This window comes from Protopterus annectens, chromosome 10.part0 (genome assembly GCF_019279795.1).
Source record: "Protopterus annectens isolate FY-2018-M chromosome 10.part0, PAN1.0, whole genome shotgun sequence".
Taxonomy (NCBI): Eukaryota; Metazoa; Chordata; order Ceratodontiformes; family Protopteridae; genus Protopterus; species Protopterus annectens.
Window position 1 is genome coordinate 1443113652 of NC_056744.1, and position 24958 is coordinate 1443138609.

The following is a 24958-nucleotide window of genomic DNA, read 5'->3' on the forward strand; positions in this document are numbered from 1 at the left end:
CTAAAGGAAAACAGTTTTTAGTACTTAATAAATAAGCACCTATCCAGGCATGTGTAAGGGTCAGCTCCTGGTGTTTTCTCCTGTCTACCTGATGAATCTGGGCATCTTGGGGCAATGCAGCAATTGCCTCATGTACACAGACAACCCTATCCTCCTACCACCCAACACTACAACCTGAGAGAGATGCACTTATATAGCCAAACTTGAAGCAAAACTCTCTTCACCCAGGACAGGACTAGACAGTCAAGAGGAGAAGGTAAACACTTGCACCACACCACACTCATCACATAGTCCCTCAAAACCTACCCCACCAAAACACAAACATAGCAACACAAAACACACCTACATTCCCGGAGGCTCTCAATAAAAATCTGCTCAAGAAACAAAGACCTCCAAAGCAGAAATGCGAGCAACCTCCACCCCCCAACACAACCCAAATGACACATAGCCCACAAACTCAGTGTGACACTCAACCACAGCTCAGAAAGCATAACAACGTACCCAACACTTTAATCATAGGTGACTTTAATATCAGGTACATTGATGTTCCACTCACCAGGCTAAGCAAGGAGAAATTTACTGTCAGCTGCCTGTTGGGTGCCAGGATCCGCCACATAACACATGCACTCAGGTCAATCCACAACAAGTACAAATATGACTCTGTCATTGTCCATGTTGGTGTGAATGACCTGAGACATACCTCCCTGGACTACATGAAAAGAGACATTGAGGAGCTCTCTGATCTTGTAGCCCAGGCAGGTATGGCCCTAGCCCTGAGTAGCATTCTGCCATCACCCAGAATGATACCACAGTACAAGGACAAAATGATTGACTTCAACAATTGGCTAAGCTTCTGGTGTCATTCTAAGGGGATCCAGTATCTGTCTGCCTGGGATGACATGATCAACAGACCACAGTGCTTTGCCAGAGATGGGCTACACCCATCACCCTTGGGATTCCGGATACTGGCTAAGGCTGTACCACCCCTATAGTGCCTTTTTTAGGCAAGGTTAAAATGACATATTCACCACCGTAACAGGTACAAGCAAGCAAAATCTGAGGGTAATGCTACTCAATGCTAGATGTCTAAACCTCAAAATGCATTCACTCGAGGCACTCCTTAAAATGGAGAACATCAACATCTGTGCAGTGACAGAGACCTGGTTCAAGGCTCCAGGGGGCACCCCTGCATTACCAGGCTATAATTCATACCACAACTTTCGGCCACCTAACCTGGACCGAAACACTAAATGTGGAGGCGTGTCCATATTCATTAAGAATATCCACACCTCCAGGCTAGTTGCTCAGCATAATGCATCCGAGAGTATCCAAGTGCAACTAACTCTGAGCAAGACCGCAGTCCAAATTATAACTTGTTATAGATCCCCCACCATGCCCCAGGATTCCCACTCCTCATTTCTTGATACACTGGAAAATATTAGGGTACAACCCAACACCCTAATAACGGGCGATTTCAACTACCCCACCATTAACTGGGAAAACTACTCTTGCACCAACTCTTTTGCTCAACATTTTCTGGAATTCATAAATTCCAATGCCTTGGATCAACTTATCCACACCCCCACCAGGGGCAGCAATATCTTAGACCTGGTCATTACCAACATGGGCAACCAGTGTTCCACACCAGAGGTCAATTCCTTGTTGGTCAGATCCGCCTAGACATCCACATCCCACCCCCCATTAGGGAAACCACCTTAAAAAATTTCTCCAAAGCCAACTTCATGCTTCTTAAGACAGAAGTGGCAAACTTCACGACACCCATGCAGACAGACAATAGAGGTACGACTGCTGAATCCTACACAAATGCACTTTATAAGCACTTACATGAGTGCATGGATGGTACTATCCCTAACACAGCCAAGATGCTATCCTCCAAAAAAAGGAAGCCAATCTGATGGTCCCTTGCCATAAACAAACTTTACAACAGAAGAAAGAAACTGTTGCAATAAAGAGTAAAATCCCATGATTGGAAGAACTCCCTGGTCAACCTCAGTAAGAAGCTGAGATCCCTCATAAAATCCTGCAAAGCTAGTTATGAAAACAAAATTGCCACTGATTCTAAAGACAACCACAAAGCATTCTATAGCTATGTCAAGAATCTCAATGGCAACACTCAGATCTGCTCTGAGTTACAGCACAATGGCACTAAATATACAGAACCAACTGATATTGCCAACATCCTGGCAGATAGGTTCAGTACTAACTTTACACCCTGTCACCCCCTAAAGGGCCCATCTCTATACCGGAAGAATGCAAAGTTCCTGTAATCATGGCTACACATGTAAAAACAACACTTTCCAAAGCAAAGAACACAGCATCCATGGGACCTGACAACATCCCGGGCTGCATTCTATATGAACTACAGAATGAACTGACACCCCACCTAAGCACCATGTTCAATCACAGCCTCACCTCAGGCTTTGTGCCCACTGAATGGCACACAGTGACGGTTATCCCACTCCACAAAGGGGGAGCCACCATGGACCCCGGGAACTACCGCCCTATTAGCCTAACAAGCCTGGTCTGCAAGGTCATGAAATGTATCCACTCCACAAAGGGGGAGCCACCATGGACCCCGGGAACTACCGCCCTATTAGCCTAACAAGCCTGGTCTGCAAGGTCATGAAATGTATCATCATGGAACTTATAAACAAAGACATTGGTAATTTCCAAACTCTGGACCCCACCCAGTTTGGGTTTGTAAAAGGCAGATCATGTCTCCTAAACCTGACTGACTTCTTTGAAGCAGTCACCAAAGATGTAGACGAGGATAAGGTGGTTCACACAGCCTATCTAGATCTCGTCAAGGCTTTTGACACCATCCCCCACTCTGGAATTATAGATAAACTCACTAAACTAGGTACAAATCCTTATGTCACAAGATGGGTTGCCAACTGGCTCACTGACAGAACCCACACTGTGAAAGTAGCAGACTCCAAATCCAACTTCAGACCAGTGACAAATGGAGTACCACAGGGTTCAGTTCTGGGTCCTCTCCTGTTTGGTATCTACTTTTCTGAAGTACAGGCTAACACAGAAGGTCTTTGGCTAATGAAGTTCACAGATGACTGAAAACTAGGAGCCATAATTGAAACTCCTAATGATGTAGACAACCTACAAAAGGGCCTCACTGAGACAGATGCCTGGTGTCAAAGCCATGGCCTCAAGCTCAATGCCAAAAAGTGCATTGTCATCCCCTTTGGTAAAACTCTGTACCCATGAACTACCACATAGGTGGTAGTGTACTTAACACTGAAAGTGTGATAAGAGACCTTGGGACACAGGTGGACAGTAGTCTCTCCTTTGATAATCACATCGCCACAGTAGTGAGGAAATCCTTCTACATGGCACACCTCATCACAAAAGGTTTCTCATCCAGAAAAAAGAGGGCATTGTTTCCCTCTACTCGTCACTCATTAGACCCATTATAGAGTACAACGCCCCTTTTGGTATGTACCTCACAAGACATCTACAGCAATTAGAAAGGCCACAGAAATACCTCGCAATGAGGATTACCAGCCTCAAACAGATGCCCTACGCAGACCATCTCAAAAAACTCCATGTTTACTCCGTCGCATATTGCCTACTTAGAGGCAATCTCTGCCTAACATACAAAGCTATGTCAAACCCAGAGCTGTTGGACATGCTCCACTTAAAGAAATCCCAATCCCTCCGAGCTACATGCTCTAGGGACATAAACCCTGTCACCACAATAAACAGAACATGCTGGAGGGATAGATTCCTGTCCCAGAGACTTCCCATACTCTGGAACAAACTACCTATCTATATCAAACAAAGCTCCTCATTAGCACTCTTCAAGAAAAATCTTGATGATTGGATGGGAAATAGGAAGTTCACCCTGGGGATCACCTCTGAAGCTCTGCTTGACAGGGGCACAGGAAAATAATTTTCTTGGGTGGCGAAAGCCAGGGTACCTTTTTGGCTAGGCTTGTATAGGTCCTAGGGCCAGTAGCCTAGTGCCTACCTATGAACCTGTGTCAGTGAGATATAAAGGGTTAATAATGAACAGGGGGACAGAGAAGGTGGGAGACACAGGCAGAAAAAGTGAAGAATACCTACTAACTGGATCTCTGAAAGTACTTTTTTTCATAGAGAGGGTAACGGACCTATGGAATGGAATGGACTATTGGAATGGGTGGTGGAGAGGGATCCACAGAGACATGTGAAAGGGAACGGAATAGTTAAAAAAAGGGTAAGGGTTAGGTAGGGAGGGATGGAGGCAGAATCTTGAGGTAGTTAAAAGGCATAGTAGGTAGACATATTATCATCTTTTGCAGCCAGGCAAATGTAGTGCAAAAATAGGAAAGTGTCATAGAAGAATATGGAAGCTGGATATGTTACTGGAGTTTTTAGTCTTAGGACACAGTGGGAATGGAGGAGAAGAGGCAACACTAAGCAGTCAAGATGGGTGAGAACAGATGGAAGGAGAAAGGCAGAAGACAGAAGGACATGGGCAGATGTCATCAGAGGAGTACAGCTTTTTCAGAAATTAGAGGAGGACAAGGTAAAGGAGAAAGAGGAAGATGTAGCCAGAAAAGGGAGGAGAAGAAAGCAGTGGTGCAGAACATATGCAAAGAGTACTAACAAATGATAACAGGAATAGACAGAGTCAGAGGTAGTCATATATGAGCCAGCACCACAAGAAGGGAAAGGGGGAAGAGAGTGGAAAGTCATCCATGTGAGACAGGCAAAGGGAAAAATAAAATATTGTAGTAGCCTTGTCAGAAGAGTACAAAGACTGATGGAAAAAACATTAGATGCAGCACAAAGAGGGAAGCATCTGGTACAGATAATAAAAATAACTAATAGTGGTGGATGTGGAAAGTTTATATGTAGAAGGGGCAATACCATATGGCAGAAACTAAATGTGATAACAAATGGTGCAGAAACACAGAAGAGGATTTTGATGACTGCAGGCTAAATTTCAAAAGGGATTAGGAGTCCAGGTAAAGGCAACAGAACAGTGAGATTTCCATGAAACGGGCCTCAAAAAGATAATGGGAGGAGGTAAGCAAAGTGAGCATCAAGTATGAGGGACTGACATGCTGTGGTGCATGTAGGCATCAATAAACTGTTAGAGGAGTCAACTAAGGTGGCAGCAAGTAGACCCAGAAGGTGCCACATGAATGCCAGGATGCCATATTGGATGTGGCATTCACAGAAGTGTTAGCTGCATTAGCACCCAACACACAGTGGAAGGAGAGGATTAGGGAGTATAATGAATGGCTGTGGCTGTGAACAAATGAGAAAACCTTGAAACTGGTAGAAGATTGGGGAAGACTTAGCAGAGAGGCCATAAGTGTGCTATGGACAGGCTCCATCTCAGCCAGGAAGGGACAATGATGTTTAGTGCTACGTTGGATAGGTAAAGCACAATGATCATACTAAATAAAAATGGATGCAGAATTTGGATCATGGTAAGGCAACTTTATTCAGTGGTGCATAAGTCTAGGTGTGAAGATGGAGGGCTGCAATAAATGATGCACAGATAAGCTAAGAACAGATGCAGAGGTTGGGGAGTGTCTGTGCAACCTTACACTGTGGAGTTGGAAGTTTAGGTAGGAAGAGCTGCAAGCAGTGATCTGTAAAGAAAGTAAGAAAATATATAAAGCTTGAAGAATGTCTGGCAGTGTTTCTGTGTGGTGTGTAGTCTGGGCAGGAAGATGAGGAGCTGCAAAGAGTGATGCAGGAAAGGAAGTTGGTCACTGATGGTATCACACAATGTGGACCAGTGATAAGGGGGATTGGAAAATGGAGATGCCTCTTGAGTCAGGTTTTTCAGAAATTACAGACAAGGGGAGATGGGGTAGATTAGTAACTTACATAATGGAGGGTATCCAATGTAAGGTAAGACAGGAGGAATAACACAAAACCAAGACGGTCTAAAAATGAGTAGCCAGGTTCAGAACTTATGTTAAATACCCAGCAGTTAAGGTAGGGAGTAGTTTGTAAAGTGATACAGTGTCTCCCAGATGTAAAAAGGGAGGAGAATGAAAGACAGGATACAAACAAGGAATGGTGTACAGAGAGGGTAATACTTGTGGGGAGATAAATCTGCCAGGTGCAGGCTGAGTCCAATCTCCAGGGTAGAAAAGAAACAAGAATTGATTGAAGTCTTGAACTGTAAGGGGCAGCTCAGCTAATTGGTGTGGGACTGTACTGGAAAGTATCGAATTCGAAACACGGTCCTGACCAGTGAAGCTGGTGCATAGAAGTCCAGGTTAATGTAACATTAGATAATAGTGATCATTCCATTATGTACAGTAAAGGAGTAGGATGAGAGTCCATCCATCCATCCAGGTTACAAGGCATGGCCAATTCTAGAGTTACTCCATGAATAGCCTCATGGAATTTACTAAGTGTGTGTGTGTGGGGGGGGGGGTAAGTAGATTGACAAGCTTTTCTTCTGCATCACACATGCATCACATTAACACCCAGGGACAATTTAGGGTCACAAATTAACCTCCCTGCATGTCTTTGTTGATAGAAGTGCCTAGAGAAAACCCATGCAAACACAGGGAGGACATGCATGCTCTACACAGAAGGATCTCTAGCCAAGAATGGGAGGACCTCTTCCTGTCAGGCAACAGTGATAACAACTGCACTGCTGTGCTGCCTGCAGGATAAGGACACATGGATAAAAATGATGGTGTGAGGTTTTGTAATCATAGAGTATGCTGTGTTGGGAGAGAGCGTTAAAGATGAGTTAGGAGACTGGGACTGTACTGGAAAGTATCGAATTCGAAACACGGTCCTGACCAGTGAAGCTGGTGCATAGAAGTCCAGGTTAATGTACCATTAGATAATAGTGATCATTCCATTATGTACAGTAAAGGAGTGAAAGGGTCAGGGATGGAGAACTCAAATCCCTGGTCAAGGCTAAGAGGAAAAGGCAAAAAGAGAAGGCCAGCCTAGCTACATAGAAATGTGAGGCCAGCAATTAGGACAAAAGATACAGCTTGCAAGAGGTGGAAAGGAGGAGTGGAGAAGTGGAGGAAGGGCAGTAAAGTACAGAAAGACTAGCAGGAAGGCAACAAAAAAAGAAAGTGAGCTAGCAGAAGAGATCAGGAAGAGAAAAGAGCTTGTTAGGTACATAAAGGAATGAAAAAAGGAAATAAAGAAAGGAAGGAAGAATTAGGCTGAGCAAAGATGTCAGACAGATCACAGAAGACTGGGAAAAAGCACAGGTGCTAAATGAATATTTTGCTTCAGACTTCAAGAAATTAAACAAGGTGAGAGTGCTATGTTCTCAGAGAAGCAGGGCAGCATGGGAGGAACAGTGGAGAGACAACAGGGCTGAGAGGGAAGAGGTAGAGAAGGAAGTGGCTGTCATTAGTGAGGATAAAACACAAGGCCCAAATTGGTTACCTTCCAGATCCACAGAAATCTGGCTAGCCAGTATGTTAGGAAAGCACCTGATGGAGATCAACAGATCCCCAGCCAGTGCTGAAGTTTCTGTGATTTTAGCACATAACTGTGTTCCCCTCACATGGGGATGTTTGGAGAAGGAAAAATCTATGTAACTGCAAGCTTTTTAGTTTAACAGCAATGTCAGGAAATTCATGCACTGAATTCTAAGGGGAAGGCTGGTAGCATTTCTAGAGGGCAACAATCTCCAGGATAGCAACCAACATTGCTTCATGACCAGAAGAAGCTGACAGTTAAAGATCATCAAGTGTTATGGCTGAGTTACAGGTGACATTGACAGAGAAGTACCTGTAGACTTGGTCTTCTTGGACTTCAGCAAGGCCTTTGACTTGATCCTACAAAGGAGGTTGATTGAAAGAATGGAATGGATGAGGCACTAAGGCTGATGACATGGATAGCTTGTATGTTTCAATGGTATGACACAGAGATTTAAGGTAAGCCAGTACTACAGCGAGTGAGTGAGCAAAAGAGAGATGCACCCCAAAATATTTGACATGAGGCATTTCCTTTGCAATACCATAACATGACCGTATTTGTGACAGCAGCTCAGTACATCAGATAGATAGAGTTATAGTAAAAAAAAAAAAAAAAAAAAAGCAGGCTGCAGTATAATAGCTATACTTTCTACTCCTCCCATGGACATGGGCATTATTAGCCCAGTGGTCAAGAGTTCGTACACAAAAGGGGCAGATCCAGTGTAACCCCCTCCCCAAAGATGTAACCTCCCTGGGGAAGAAGGAATTACAAAACATTGGGAGAAGCCAGGGATCTGAACTGATCATTAGTTGTCAGAAAACAACAACAACAATAAAATTTACATGAAAAACCTACCTACACCAGGGAACATTGAGAGGATTGCATGTGTCGTATCAGCGATCAGGGGCACGACAAGAGAGAGCAGATGGAGCATTTATTATTTATTTGCATGATCACAGGCATGATAAGGGAGGCCATGACTGGAGGACTGAATTATTATTTCAATGAGTGGAGAATGACAACAAAGGAGGGAACTTTCATACATTATTTGAATAACTGCAGCATTATAAAAGAAAAGGAGATTATTACTTCTGTTAATTAATTGAGGCAACATATATGGTGCAGATGGGTGTACTAGTCATTTAGAACATGATCAGGAGCATGACTCGTTGGAGGTGGCAGGAGGTATAAGTGACACACTTCAACATTTGGGACATGACAGGTGGGGGAGACGGTGGACTAATATACATTTCACTGATTAGTGACAGGACAAGCTGGAGGAGATGAAAGAGGAGTTACTGTTAAGTTTCACAGATAGTCATGGAATGGCAGTGAGGGGATCATTTTAGTAAAGTGGACCACATTTTGTGAGTGACTACTGAGAGGAGACTAGGATTATTTATTAATTTTTGCACACAACTGAGGAAATGACAATAGAAACAGAATCGGCCACTTATGAATATCTGCATGATGGAGGCACAACACTTGGGAGGTGGGAGAGGTTGCTTACTCATCTTCGTGCATGATGAGGAAATTATATTGATGGATAGGAAGGGGGGTTATTTGCTTCTTGTACAACAGTAAATTTGTAGGCAGTGATTCTGCATAAACTGTTGCTCTTCATTCTCTGTGCCTCACAATTTTATAGCATTCTTTTTTCGAATAGTTTGTTGTTATACTATTTTTGACTAGCTCCAGTGGGTTCCTTATTTATCATCTATTGCATTTCCAAGATTACAACTTCTCAAATTTTCACGTTCCTCTTAACAGAAACATAATTTTCTTGCTGTCACTGAAGGGATGATCGTAATCCATTTTAATTTACTATTAGAATAAAATGAGTTGCTACCCACCTACATGTCAGGAACCTGTCAAGTGTTCAGTGGACAATTGTGCAACTGCTGAGTCAATATTATGTAAATACTTTAAGTGTTTGTAGACATTGCCCATTTTACCCACTGTTGCTTGACCATCGAATTAGAATGGAGGGTATATCCCCATATGGGAGGGTTGCTTGGGGCATATTCCTCTACAAAAAAAAATGAATGAATGAATGAATGAATGAATGAATAAATAAATATTTAGTCAATAAATAAATAAATAAATAAATAAATAAATAAATAAATATTTGGTCAGTCACTCAAAATGGTGAACATCAGTTTAGGTTTGTTGAATCAGTGCTCACAGAACTGTTCATGAATGAGTCAACATCAGTCCTTATACACCCAATCCATTTTAGTCAGCCAGACAAAACTAATAGGTTTTTGGAAATCACAGGAAGAAAGACACAAACAAAATGAATCTGTACTTAACATCTGATCACAATTCCTGCAACATCACTATAAGCACCTAATAACCATTTGCCCTGTTAAAATCCTAGTTTTGTGCCTGGCTGCCTAAAGATGCCTAACGAACTATCAGAATCCATTATTTTTCATTCAAGCTATTTTCTTTCTCAGCTACAAGTGTGGTCCATCTGCTAATACAGTCCATATCAGCAATAATCCTGAATGTGTAATCCTCATTCGCAGATTCTTAGAGGAAAGGACCTCCAACCTGGTCATTAAAGGTGATTAAATAACCTATCTAGTTTCCTAGTTCCTGAAAGATGGGAGAAAAACAAAGCAATCCTTATTCCTAAAAACAGAGTTTCATGTGTTTTGTGTGTTTGTTTGCTTGTTTAATAACCTGGTAAGTAAACTGCTCCATGAAACCTTTTCAACTGTGACACTTGGGCAGTGCGCATAAAGAACATGACTTGCCAGAACAAGAGCACTTGTACAAATAAAATACTCTTTCTTTCACTCATGTAAATGCAAGTAAACAGTTTTCTTTTTCATAGTCACAAATTATTTAAACAGTTAATCCTGATGTCCCTAGCTTTGTGTAGTACTTATGCTGAGAAAAGAGTCACCATAATACTTATGAATCAATCAATTATAATTTATGTTTCTTTCAGTCTTCACCAGTTTTCTATGACAACTGTATTGCCCAATTCAATCACTCCAGTCTGGTCATCATATCTGTCTTTCTCTGCATATCTGTGACTAGACATGTCTGCTCTACTCTCTTTTAGCGCACTTGATATACTGCAATCTGCAGTTCAAGTTGTAACAATAGCGCTACAAAACAAGCTTACTCTGCCATTAGAATCCATGGGTGGGACTGTCATTTTCCTTGCATTGTGAATGTTCTGCTCAGAAACGTGCCAGGTGATACTATTGTAAGTGAACACATTTGTAACTAATTATCTGACCTATTGTGCCATGAAATAATATTCCCTTTACCAAAGACTTATCTGCCAATGGAAAACATCTGTCTTTAACAGTTAATCCTTAACTCAGCACACCTAAAAGCTCAAACAATGATCACTGACCCCACAGATGTCTCAAAGGGTCTAAAGTCGCCAAAAGTTTCTTTCAGTGAACACCTAATCATCTACCCGTATTCAGCAAAAATGGCTTCCATGATTTGCTGAATTTACCAACAACAAGGAAATACTTGCCCTGCAGCACAACAGACCAACTTCTGACTAAATCAAACCCACTCAAGTTGGGGACTTCGCCCTTCACATCCCTTAACTATATATACCAACTCCGAGATCACACTACAGTGGAGAAAAGGGCAAAGTTGTGTAGTTGGCCAACTGCTTCTTTGCCCTTGGTAAATTCAGTGAATTGCAGAAGCAAGTCTCGCTGAATACAGGTAGATAATTAGGTGCTCGCTGAAAGAAACTTTCGTCAAACTAATGTAGACCCTGTCTCAAAGGCTATCACTTAATCACCCCACTTTTCAGAAGATCTTCTGTACCCATAATCTTCTTGGATATACTTAGGCATCCTCACTTACAATCCTAAGTGTTTCTTACCTATAACAAATCTGCAAACATAAGCCCTAGGTTCCACCAATACTTATCAATGCTTCCTCATAACCACCAGCTACTGCTTTTCTGCTTTGCTTGTCTGTTGTCTGGCTTTCCTTAACCCAACCACAGCATGGCCTTTTTTTTTTGTTAACTGGGTAAATCCACTTAGTACAAACCCCTTTTAGGGGTGACTCGGGAGCAGTGTCTGGTTAAGTGACTTATTCATAGTTGCACAGAAGAAAAATGGACCCTGTGGGATTTAAATCCTAGTCTACAAGATGAAGCTCCATAGCATCTCATGGCATTATTCATCTGCAATAAACTGCTGTAAGACTGCTTTGCAATCTGAAAGACATATTACAGAAAAAAAGACCTTTGTACATGCCTCACCGCTTACCCTGACTGCATATACTATGATCACCATATGAAGTTGTTAATAGATACCTACTAAAGATAACCATACCTCTGTAAACATAAATCCTTTCACTAGCCACAAATTACAGAGTTCTTACTCCTACTGACTTTACTTACACGTTACTAATCTCCTTGCATTACTGCTTGATACATGTAAACACATACTCTACACTTTCAGCATGTAGGAGTTTATTCGCACTGCAGACATGTTTCTGTATACCACCTTAGAAAATGAATAAGTGATCATTTCTCAGTTTTGTTGGCTAACCTATGTGCGTTCCTTCCATCTTCTATTAGCTGCCCCTACAATATTCATTGACCCCATATGGCTAGAGCTACTTGTTTACTATAGCATATTATTATAGCCTCACTTTGCCTTCTGCTGTATGCCCTTGCATACAGATTTTATTGTTACGTCTTTGTTTACTTCTTGGCCTCATTGTTTCCTTCTGGGCTGCATGATAATGCGCAAAAGAAAGACGTCCTAGTTAACCAACCTGGTTATTTATGAAGCTAAATAAACTCCATCATGGACAACAGTCACACGAACATTACAGGCTCTGCAGGGCAGGTTTGGTGCATCAGGGTCAATTACTAATTTAATCAGCTTATTGTTCGCATGAACTACTGCTGACCCAGATTTCAGTAGTGCCCAAGTTTTAGCATGAACTACTGGGGAATTGAATGAGAGACAGATGGTCAAACTGACATTCATATAAATGTAAACTAAGTACTGAAATGGCAGTCAATAAGGATAAATGTTAGCGCAGGTATCATTCCTTCCTTTATATTTCAAATGTTGGTATTTTCTGTCTTTCCTTTGTTATTTATACGGACAGATGACATATATATTTTGATGTATTTTATTTTTGATAGGGACTTGTTTTATAACTCACTGATGAGTTATCATTAGTTGCCTTTATAGCAATAACCCACGCTTGGTGTGGTAATGCTTTTACCCCGGCATGGTTTGGTTTGGTCGGCGAAGCCCGGAGGACCACAACCGTGGAACCGTCACATAAATCCAGCCCACACCACATGATAATATTATTTATATTATATTATTTTAGAAAAAAGAAATAAAATTTTTATAAAAAATAATGCATTATATCGCCTCTTTGCTGCCCTTCTGTCTGTGTCGTCTTCCAGTTCTGATTCTGATGTGTATCCTACATGTTACACAGTGTGGGCAAAGCATGGGAGGAAGAATCGGTATATCTCCGTTTCTGAAGTCGCTATGTTAATGTTAAATAACAATATACAGCTTTAAAATTTAAACAGAGAGATCTCCGTTTAAAAAAAGAAAAAAAAAAATCTCCTCGCTTTTTAAGATCTCGGAGCTTTTATTTAAAGGGCTATTTTTATTAGCGAGATTATTAAAAAGGAAAAACTGCGTTGCTTTTTTTTTGTCATTTTGTTATTAATCAAGTTGCTAAACTAACACAATTTATCTAAGATTAACGGAAAATTTACCGGCGACCCTTTTAGTTTATATTGACGGATTTTTTGGACTTGCTGGGATGGCTGTGATATGGTCTGGCCACACAATCAATTGCACGCTTGGCATTTCATATATCTTTTAACATTTCAATATTTGTCTTTGTGACAGAAATAACTACTTGCATATTTTATATGGCATTTCCTGTATACAGTGTTTTGTTTTTTACAGCATCTAGTAGGTTTCCTTTTGGTATCTGCTCTTGTCATTTCTGCTTTCTTCGCTGTTAACTGCACTGCCCTGGTATGACCTTTCCCATGATTCACTGCAACACCATCATTGATTTTTGTGACTGATTTACCTATCTCTTCTCTCTCTTTCTCTCTCTTAAGGTCCTCTTGCTGTTCTCTGAAGTTTAATTGCAAATGTATGATTATAATTTCCAGCACCAAATATGATATCCTCATAAGTCCCTTCATTAGCTAGGTATTGAACCAGAGATATATTGTCATTTGACTGAGTGATGCACATTCTGACCTTAACTCACTTCCATCCTGATCATCTCACTTTTCTAAATACTGATTACGGACCATTTTTCTGTTTGTAATGGTGCTTTTTACTTATTTAATTCTTTTGCAGTTGCATATCTTTTTCACAACTGCTGTTGATTAGGCCTTCAATGTGGCATTCATGCTGTTCTATCTGTCAAACTCATTTCTTTGTTCCCGTCTTTTCCATTACTATCCTTTGTTATCCCAATAGCCCTCATCATCAGCTTCCCAAATTGAGAGGCACTCTGTACAATCAATGTCCATTTTGAAAACCTTTGCTCTCTCTGCTTTATGTTAAACAATACTTTGTTTATTTATCTATTTGTTTGTTTTAACTTAAAGTTTGGGTTTATTTATGACTGCTGACAATCATATCCTTTAAATTATGTGGAACAAAAGCTAAAGCCTGCACATATTTGTGACTTTTAGCAACAATGCATGTCAAGCTTTCTGTTTGATAATATGTAGCAGGTGGTCAAAATATGTGGTGTGATGAAACTTGGCACTGGAAGTTCAAAACTCAATGAAATAAAATGTAGTCATGATTAAAAAAAAACAGAAAAAAAATATATGTATGTATGTATGTATATAGTTCTTTACTTCAAACTCTTTCAAAGACAAGTTTCTAATGATCCTTCCTTAATTGTTGATATCAAATTAAAAAAAAGACTATACAGTAAGTCATATCTACATAGAGCTAGAAGCGCATCAGAATACTAATAGTGTCTTCTTGTTACATCACATTACATCCAAATGAATGAAACAAGAGCCTGAAGCCACTGTTTGTTGCACCAGAGCTGTACTGTAGCCTAACGACAGCAGCAGAATAATTAAGTACTTTTTGTTACCAATCACTGTTATTTATTATGACATGTTTCCCCTAAAACTGCAATAAATGGTACCTAAATACATTGTGTTTGTAATAGCTTTATTGCTAATTGTGTAATGTTAAGAAATGAGCATCACTGTTGTTATAAATAGTGCATAATAACTTAGCTTTCCTGTTTCATTCTTTTTTAATTCCGCAGTTCCATGCCCTCCTGATGTTCCAGGTATATATCTTCGTCGCATGTTCTACGGTACTCAGGAAGCTGAAATAAGCTGGATTGAAAGCCACTGTGGATCAGAATATTCAGCTAATGTCATAGGACAGATGGAAAATGATCCAGACTCTCAGTTTAATTTAACATCTTACTGGACGGACTATCCCTTTTTCCTTATACCCATTCCCTGCAGTTCAACATTCAACATCTCCATTACAGCAAAAAATGCAGCAGGTGTCAGCGTTTATGGTCCTCCATTTGGTGGCATGACAGGTAATCAGATAGTCACGGATATGCTGTCATGTATTAAACTATTAGATCTGTTTCAGTAAAGACTGCATGTGTTCTAGCAAATGTTGGGCAAAAGTTAAATGTTCCCATCTTTGAAGACAGACTTTGCATGTGGCACTGCATATTCTTGTATGAGTCTGGCACAGAGTAGCTAAATGCAAGTGTGAGTAGTAGTGTCTCAGAATATGAACTGTGTTCACAAACATCCTGAAATGCAATGGTCAGAAGTAGCATCTCAGAATATGACCTGAGTGCACAAACATCCTGAAATGCAATGGTCAGAAGTAGTGTCTCAGAATATGAGCTGGGTGCACAAACATCCTAAAATACAATGGTGAGGAGTAGTCTCAGAATATGAGCTGGGTCCACAAACATCCTGGAATCTAGAACAGTGTAGGTAAAAAGTTACTAATAGAGCTGGACCGCAGGGATTATGGAGTTCATTATAAACAATTTTCACCAGTCTGAATTGCAACTGTCCAGGAGGAACATCCCAGTCAGGCATTGTCTACTCTATTAATTCTAAAGGTTCCCTACAGTGCAAAACCTTATTTTTAGATACATCAAGAGGTACTGTTGGTGATGATTCACTGCAATGCTTCCCACAAGTACTGTATATTATTTTTATAAAATGTAATCAGAATATTATACTTCCACTATATTTACAAGCATGTTATGCAAAGAAATATAATTTTACTTTGTCCAAGCACCATATGCACAAGGAAGTCATTGCAATTTTCAAGATTTTTGTGTAAAGATTTACAGTTATTACCATGCTACCTGTTCGAAGGGAAGGATGTTGCCTCTGTACTGCAGAGGCTTACCTTAGTCTGATTAAAATGAGTAATGATTCATCAGATAAATGCCATTAGCAAACTGATGCAGTATCCAAACATAATAAGAGGACTAAATTGGTAAAAATAAATAAATAACATGCATTATGTATTGACTAACATGCAGTTAAGTATCCAAAATTCTGCAACGTCTAAATTCTAAAGTGGATCACACCTAGTCCCAAACTGGTCAGGGTATGTATGTGTTCATGTAAGTATGCATTGCTGGTCTGTCTGTAACTGCCAAACAATATTTGTATGTTGCTATTTTCTGAATTGTTTCATGAAAAGAAATTCAGTGTTGTTTCTAGTGTTGAAATTCAGAGCAGCTTAGATGATACTCATGATATAACCATGCAAAACTTCTACTATTACAGAACAGTTAGCAGTTATTTTTCATAGGAGTCATGGCTAACAGTGCTAGCCATTTTTTAAGCAAACTTTCTCGCGACCACAATTTAGCCACTAAACTAAGTGCGTAGCACTCATCCGAAACTCAGTTTATCATACAAGTTATATTTTGCAGACTCACAGAGACTTGTTTTCCACAGGAAATAAATGCTGCATAGGCATGATTTTGTGAACCAGATTTTGAAAGTTTTTAGTAACATGTAATCGTACATAAATGTGTACCACAGCTGTAGTATTCCATAAATAATAATCTCTTTTATGCTTTCTTTAAGCTCCCTGTCCACCGCAAAGAATTACTGTGGCAAACAATTCAAATTCGCTTCAGATTTCATGGCAAACATCCACCTTTGCTACAACATACAAAGTATACAATGTTTTCAATAATCAAAGCACTGTGATTTGTACAACTTCAGACTCCACGTGCAGCGTGCCAACTTCAGTGAGTGGGTATATCGAAGTCACAGCTTTGAATTCAGCAGGAGAAAGTGAGCCTGGTTTGCAAGCAGGTGCGTTTGTATTAGAAAATAATGGTTTCATATAAATTCACTATATAAAATCAGAAATATGAATAGCACTGAAAACTTTTCTTCTTATATTTTCTGAAGCATAATGCTGATAATGCAAAATGCATGAACAATGAGAATAAATCAGGTTTACCCACATTACTTTCCTTTGTAATTGAATAAGTATCTCAGATAATATAAGTAAGTTGGTCTTCACTCAATAAAGAGTAAATGCAGAGAGCACAATGCTTTAATATGGTTTCTGTTGACAGGAAGGATTTGTATGAAATGTATGAAGTAGTGTACAAGTTTTAGAAAATGTACGTAGGGAGAAATCCAAAAGGCACACCTGCAGCGCATAATGAAAAAGCCAAGAATGCTGACCCCAGGGCATCGGGTTCAGAAACCAGGTATAGCATGGCAGCATTAATAAAAAAGCAGGGCTGTGAACTGCACACAGCGCAGTCCCGAAGGTACTGTGCACAGGCACTAAAAGAATGCATATGATAAGTATATTAAATCAGAGTGATTAACAGTGGGGTAATGGATTAGCTAGGATTTTTATACTGATGGGCTACCCGGTATATGGCTGTTGCCTGCATTTCTCCAGCATGCTGTCTACAGTAAGTTTATTGCCGGCTTTGTATGGCCGGCTAGCTGTTGTTTATAGGACTGTATATTTGTGCTGCCTGTATTAAGTCTGTTTCTGATTAAGATCCTGCAGGTAGCCTATACTATGCTATACATTGCTGTACTATACTATATGTATGGACAATGCTATACATGCACACAAAAATGTAATCACTTTGTGACAGCACTGCTATGGCCATGTTTATATTGTAGCAAAGGTGTCCTAACAGCAAGAATTTCGCATGCACAGTAACCTTATATATATTAGTACAGCATTGTCTTGACCAAATAATTCAGTTCACTGTACACTGTATATTAGAACAGAATATGCATTGCCTAATACTGTTATTGCTAGGTACTCAGATGTGCAATCTGTAATTCTAAAACATCCGTCCTCATTTAACCACATTAGTAATGTAGAGAGCAAAGGCATCTAATTAGCATCTCATTAAAGAAACACCAGTTATGCAAAGTAGCATGTGGAACATGCATGTTGTGGCAGGCCACATGTGGACAGTATTATATTGCTTGAAATTTACTATGTATGTGCAGCTTTGATGTATATGCAGCTATGCTATATATATATCACTGACTGGAATAGAACTCTTTCTGCAGTTTCTCTTTCTGGTAGTTGTGGTTTTGACTGGTTGGTGTACTGAGAGTAGGCTCAACTAAGAGCAGGCTGAGTGAGCATCGCTGGCAACCAATATACTATGAACAGTAGCCCAAGTTGCTTTTATGGTCAACTGGCTTTAGATAACAATATATTTTATGCAAAACTGCATTTTAGGCTTTAAATATTTTATTATATTAAATTATTTCTATTAATTGCATTTTACTGCACTGCATGTTCTTAAAGGGCACAAAACATAAAGTTACATTTGCACTGATGTTTAAATTGATACGCTTTCTATGAACACTACAGCTGAGCATCACTTGCTTAAAAGGGCAACAGTCCACAGAAGACATGCAATGGGTACCACAAAAACAGCAAACAAGTCAATATATTTAATACAGGAAGACAAATCAGCAAGTTTAGCCTAAGAATTCCTGTAGGCAGCACTACAGGTTAAGGTTGGTAACAGATTTCCTAAGATCTGTGTTGGCAGTATGCATATCTTGCCTAGCACATCTGCAGTAACATAGCTCTGTGTGTGTATTCAAGAGTAGCTGCTATAATACTGCATATATTTGTGTTATCCACATTATTGTGTATACATGTGTCTTCTGTTTTGCTATATGCTGCACTGTGAAGCTTTTCTCTGAATTGCAGATATACTGCTGAGCATGCATTGCGCTATTGCATATAATTTCTGCTGATCTGAATATGCTATGCCACTGCGCTTACCGTCTGACAAAGCAACTCTTTTAGCATACTGCGCATTGCCTGAGAATCACTTGTATGCATAACTTGCGCCATTTTGGGAGCTATGAACAGTGCATATCTCATATCGCTGAATCTTGCCTGTAGAACCTAATAATATGTGTATATTGCTGTTTAGTGTTGTACCACACACACACACACACACACACACACACACACACACACACACACACACACACACACACACACATGCACATAGGCACAGTACAACTGTGTGGCAAAAAAAATTATGGTAGAGAATTTTTGTAACATACTACAAAAGGTTTCAGTGGTAAGTATCTCTGCACCACACACACACACACACACACACACACACACACACACACACACACACACACACACACACACAGTTACTCTGTGGAGTACAGTTGTGTGACATCAAAAATAATTTATGCTGCAGCAGTTTTGCACCATGCTACATAAGGTTTCACTGGTATCATTACACCACACACTCAGACACACACACAGACAGTTATAGTGTAGAGTACAGCTGTGTAACAATAAAATAATTAATGCTGCAGTCCTTTTGCATTATGGTGCAAAGTTTATTTGCAGATGTCATTGCACTCCCCCCACTCACACACTCATACATACATACATACACACAGTTACTTTGTAGAGTACAGCTGTGTTGTTACACAAGTGATATATACTGTATTACTTTTGCACTATGGGACAAGGTTTTGGTGATCAGTGTCCCTGTACCCCCAAAGTTATTATGTGAACAGTTATGTTATAGCAGTTTTGAACCACACTGCACACATTTTCAGTGGTAGGTTTTACTGCACTCTGTGTGGAGTACAGTAGCACAGGAAGCTGAGTGTGACAGGTAAGGTATAGTGCACATTCTGCAATGATTCCATGCTGCCATGATCTATAATGTGTGTACTATAATATGTAAATGTTGGAGAAGAGGGTTACTGTAGTACCACCAAGAACAAATACTTCCTCTGAAACAACTCTGCAACAGGTGCTGGTATGTCAAATATAAAGTGTGTGTCAAATTCTGTTCAGATCCCTCTCTTACAAGGAGATGTAAGAGTGAACATGTAGATCACTTCAGTACAGTAATGTCTGCCACTTTTACAATGTCAAATATGATAATTCAGCTGATACAGCTGGGGTACAGACAAGCTGTTGTGTAATTCTACTGCAGATGGGATATTTACTGGATGTGTTGCATATGTTTTTACAAAACAGCACAAGCATTGTATCATATCAATTTCACAGGTGCCAGAATGACTGTAATGGGATCAGGGCTGTTAAGTACTGGGGTAAGCTCAGTAGTACACAGAAAGAATGCACTAACTACTCTGTACCTTATCTGGGATCACACAGAGGCACAAACACTGGAGGATCAGCCAGGAGAAATGGGTAGTCAGAGGCATCTGATGGCTCACCTGCCAGCCTGGGTAGAGAGGGAGGGAAGGAGGTTGTGTCAGCCACTTTACAACTTCTACCTAACAGAGACCACGTACAGCAGACCAAGCAAAGAGCTAACAGTGGGACATAATCTAGTAAGCAGTGCTTCAGACTGTAGCTGGGTTTGCAACTTGCCATGTGGAAGCACATACTGATCTGAGCCCTGGACTGCAGTTTTTTCCATGCATAGCCACAGTGGGGTTGGAGGGCAGGGGATTAAGGAAAGCATACAAATCATTAAATTATGGCCCATCACTGACTAGATGTCATCCCCACTACACTGCATTCAGTAGGGGAGGCAGTGATGGGCAGATCTGGGCTAGAAAAAAAAACACTTAAAAATTGGTGTTGTGGAAAAGCATGTATGATGCAGAATAATTTTACGCATACTCAAGAAATATGATACATGTAATTATAAACTGCAGTAGAGGCACTGAGAGATTAGAAATATATTACATATAATGACAGTAAACATAATGGTAATATAAAATAATTTGTTGCATTTCAAAATTTTAAATGTAGAGGTTATATATCATATATATCAATCAAACAATCAAACACTTGCATGTCACGGTTTTTGAGAGAACACAACAATAGCCTGTACTGCAGAACATAAGATTTATTTTGAAAGAAATATCTTCTAAATAATTTAAGGTATGACTCATCAAAGTTCTAAGGCTATAAATGTTCAGATATACATGATAAAGTGAAAATGTTTGCATGAGTCATTACACGTTCTTAAAAATGTTCTGTTTGCCACAGTGTTTTATTTCAGACAGTAAGTACATTGATCCAGCAAAGTTGGTCATCTTTGTGATATATATATGCATATATATGCATATGCATATGCATATACCATGTTACACCATGTCACACAATTTTTAAAAATAATTTTTGTAAAATGAGATGTGCTTTGATGTAAATTAAAACATGGCATGCAGTTAATACATTTTATTAAAAGCCTTCTCTTTTTTCAGAATGTCTGGCTAAATGGGGTTTTGCTTAAGAGTGTACTTTCTGAGGTTGGGATGCTGCATTTCTGGGTAAGGGGGCTATATTCTGGAAGTTGGCATACAATTCCAAAAGATCTGTCTATGCCTCTGTTTCTCAGCTCTACATCTCATAGTTAAACTGTTGTTTCACACAATGGCATTAAAGCAACAGTGCTCCCTCTAAAGGATGAGTGAGGAAGCACACAACAGCATCACTAACATTCTAGAGCTAGAATGAGGGCATGCTGTAGCACCAGAGTAAACTGGATTTTCACAGGTAATGTAATGTATATTGCTATAAAGCATACTTTAGTCAACAGCACTGCAGTAATAAAACAACATACTTTGTTATAAAAGCGTGGGACAGGTCCTAACTGAAACTCTTCCTGTGGAAAGCACAAATTAAATAGCTATGCAAAAATCTGCCTTCATTTATCTGTATCAGCCACACTTTTCAAAATACATTAAAATGGAGTCATCACGATCATCCCAAAAGCACAGATTTTTTTCCAATTACCCACAGAAATCTGAAACAGTTTGTATGTAAAAGATACCTATAACTGCTACACTCACAACCATTTCATGCAGTTTTCTGGGCCCTTTCCCATCATAACTTGTGGGGAATGGAAAAATCCATCTACTTCTAAAGTATCCCAGGTGAAGTAAAATCATACGAAATGCACAAGCATAGGAGTGCAGAGCTGTGTGCAAAATGCTATTGATCATACACAGCATGACACTGGAAACATAGACATAAACTGTGCAAGTCATAGGGAAGGTCCATAAATGTGACACTGGGCCATGGCTGCTATGGGCCAAATGTGACAAAATGTTACAAGTCTTTACACTTACCCATAGGCTTCCATCCTCAGAAACCATTTCAAGTAGATGTATCACATACAGTACATACACATGGCCTTTGAAATCTCATCTTTTTATACCCAAATGGCTAAAGATGGTCTCAGTATGTCATTTTTATACCTAAATGGCTGAATATGGTCTCACTATTGTATTGAATTATGCATCATTTTTATACCTAAATGAACACTGTCTGACTGCTGCATTGAAGTATATGGCAATTTTCAAAACTCAACATGATTCTGAATATATCAGTTTCATTTTGCCATTCTTTATTATAATATTGTATAAGTAAGTCTTGTTCATGTATGTTTTTACTTAAGACATTAATGTTATTGTGGAAAATGTATTTACTCCAAAATGTCAAGCCGTAGTCCTGTCACACACAAGCTATGTCAAGACAGTCATCACAGATGCCATCATGTTAGCTTCTATAACTACATTCATAACTCAAAAATATCTGCCTATATAGAAATTAATAGGCTTTACCTTGTCTGCTTTGAGTTCTTACCTGCTTAATATTTGTTCATATTTGTTCATATTGTTTTCAAACAGTATTTTCTTCCATTTAAATGCACATTCAGATAAAATGCTGTGTCAGTGGAATTGCATTTTAAATGAATCCATAATTTGATTTTATGTATCTACATTTATTTTTATTATCATAGTGAACCCTACTGATGCAATGGTGTCAGTAGAATGTTACTGATTTGGTATAATGCCCTGGAATGGAATTTATTCTGAAGCAGTATTATTCAGTTGAAATGACATTTATGGTGTACCACGGACATCAGTTCTGTCACATTGGCTGTTTAAATGATGCATACTGCCTCTAGCTAAAATCATTGGAAAACATGAGCTGATTCTGAATTTCTGAGCAGATGACACCCTTGTATTTTCTCCCTGGTAATAATGATTCAGTTCTGAAACTGAATTGTTTTGCATAGTTCACATTTCTTTAGAGAGATGGATGGCAGCAGGCCCAAAATTAATGCAAATAAGACTGATGTTTGACTGGTGTACCACATTACTGCCATTTGATACTTGGTACCCAGTCATGAATTATGGATGATGGTGAGTTTTTCAGTGGTACAGGAGGTGCTGTTTATGAGGGTAATGTACATTTTAGAGCAGGCATAGTTAACAAAGGGGTATTTTGCCATCTGGAGAATACCATTAATATTTCCCACTTTATCATTTTACCAGTAATGGTTCACAACTCTTTTACTTCTCTCCTGAATTGCTGCACTGCTCCATAATATATACTTAGTGCTACACCTTCTTGCAAACTGATACCATAGTATTCATCACATTACCTAGCAGGGTGTTCCAGATATGAGCATATTGCACCTGTGGTACAGAAACAGCATTATCTGCTGGTGGAAACAACAGCTCTCCTTCAGCTAGGCTTGTCCGTACTGTTTTGGTCAGTAGAAACCTGAGGTACTTATTCAGTGGTTGTGCTCTCACATGATGCCTTCAATCGGCATGGCAGGGACAGTTACAGATTCTCAGTTTGCAACTGGACATGCTTAGCTGCAGTTCCTCTGTTATGCTGTCACCATACTTCAATGATCTGCCTTGGAGGTTTCAGGAACATAAAAAGGTATTCCTCTTTAACAATGTACAGAAAAGATTCTTAATTGTGCATGCAATTGGGCATACCTGCAGACAGCAAAGCTTTTTAATTGGTCCTGATTTGTGCTTTATGGTTTTAAATTATTGATTGTTGCATTTGGCATATTTATATGTATTTATGATGTAAGAAGAATGCCCTGGGTTTGAAGGGTAGTTTTACTTTAGTGGTTTGTTTATTAATTTATTATTTATATAAATGTATATTAATTTACTACATTATGTGCATGCAGTGACATGGGCAATGGTGAGTTCCTGCATGGTATATTCCAGAAATGTCATCTGACTTGCTCTAAAGCACTACTCAGCTAATTCTTCTTTTCTGTGTTTGTTTTCATCTCGTACAGTACAGGTCAGATATGGAATGCAATCCTTCAATAATGCTGCAGAACCATGAAATTCAGTTTATTGCAAAGTATAACTATCAAACTGACTTTTCTGTTTCATTTGACACCTAGTACAATGTTGCTTGGATATTGTTGGACATGTGATTGAATAGAATGGTTACACCCCAAAAAGTTTGGTGGAAATGGCACAGGACCACAGCATTGCCTTTTTATGGTATACATTTTTGGTTGCTATATTGTACAGCACTTGGGAGGCATGTGGTGACTTAAATTAAACTTTTAAAATATAGGAACAGGTGCATAACAGTTTTCTCCTTCTGTTCACAAGTGCTTCTTTGTTATCCCTACTTTAAAAGCAAGAAGAAATGGCGGTATCATAGCAGCTTAATATCACTGCAGCATTTTCATCCATTTTTGAAGTACTGACATGGCCCTGCAAATTGCGCTGTAATTATAGTTACTTCCTCAAAACCACTGAAAATCTCCAGACAGAATTCACAAAAGCATCCCCACAGCAGTGTTACTAAGTCATAACAGTTTCCCAATACAGCAAAAAAGTCTCCTAGCAGATTTCCCAAATCATCATGTTCAGGTGATGATTATGGGGCCTTTATGGACTTCACCAAAAACAACAGCCTAAAAGCAAGAGTAACTACCTCAGTTCATTTCACTAGGCATTACAATCCACTGAGATGTAACTCTCAAAAATAGTTACAGTATCTTCAATTAAAGAGCTACACAGGAGAGTCAAATGTGAGTATTTGTAAATACAAAGAAAAATATATCTGCTAAATACACTAATGCCATTGTAGCAAGTGGTGGTCAGAATGTAGCTTACTGTATCAAATACTGTAAGGCCTGATCCCATTTATCAGTAATTAAGGTGTATATACTA

General features: G+C 39.4%; 1 protein-coding gene across 1 annotated transcript in view; it reads left to right on the top strand.

Moving 5' to 3' along the window:
• The window catches only part of LOC122814297, a 780122-nt gene that overhangs the window by 616061 nt on the left and 139103 nt on the right, over nucleotides 1-24958 (top strand). The window contains exons 56-57 of the mRNA XM_044086885.1: nucleotides 14743-15030; nucleotides 16565-16798. Of these exons, the coding sequence (XP_043942820.1) occupies nucleotides 14743-15030; nucleotides 16565-16798 (522 nt within the window). The remainder of the gene's footprint in view (nucleotides 1-14742; nucleotides 15031-16564; nucleotides 16799-24958) is intronic.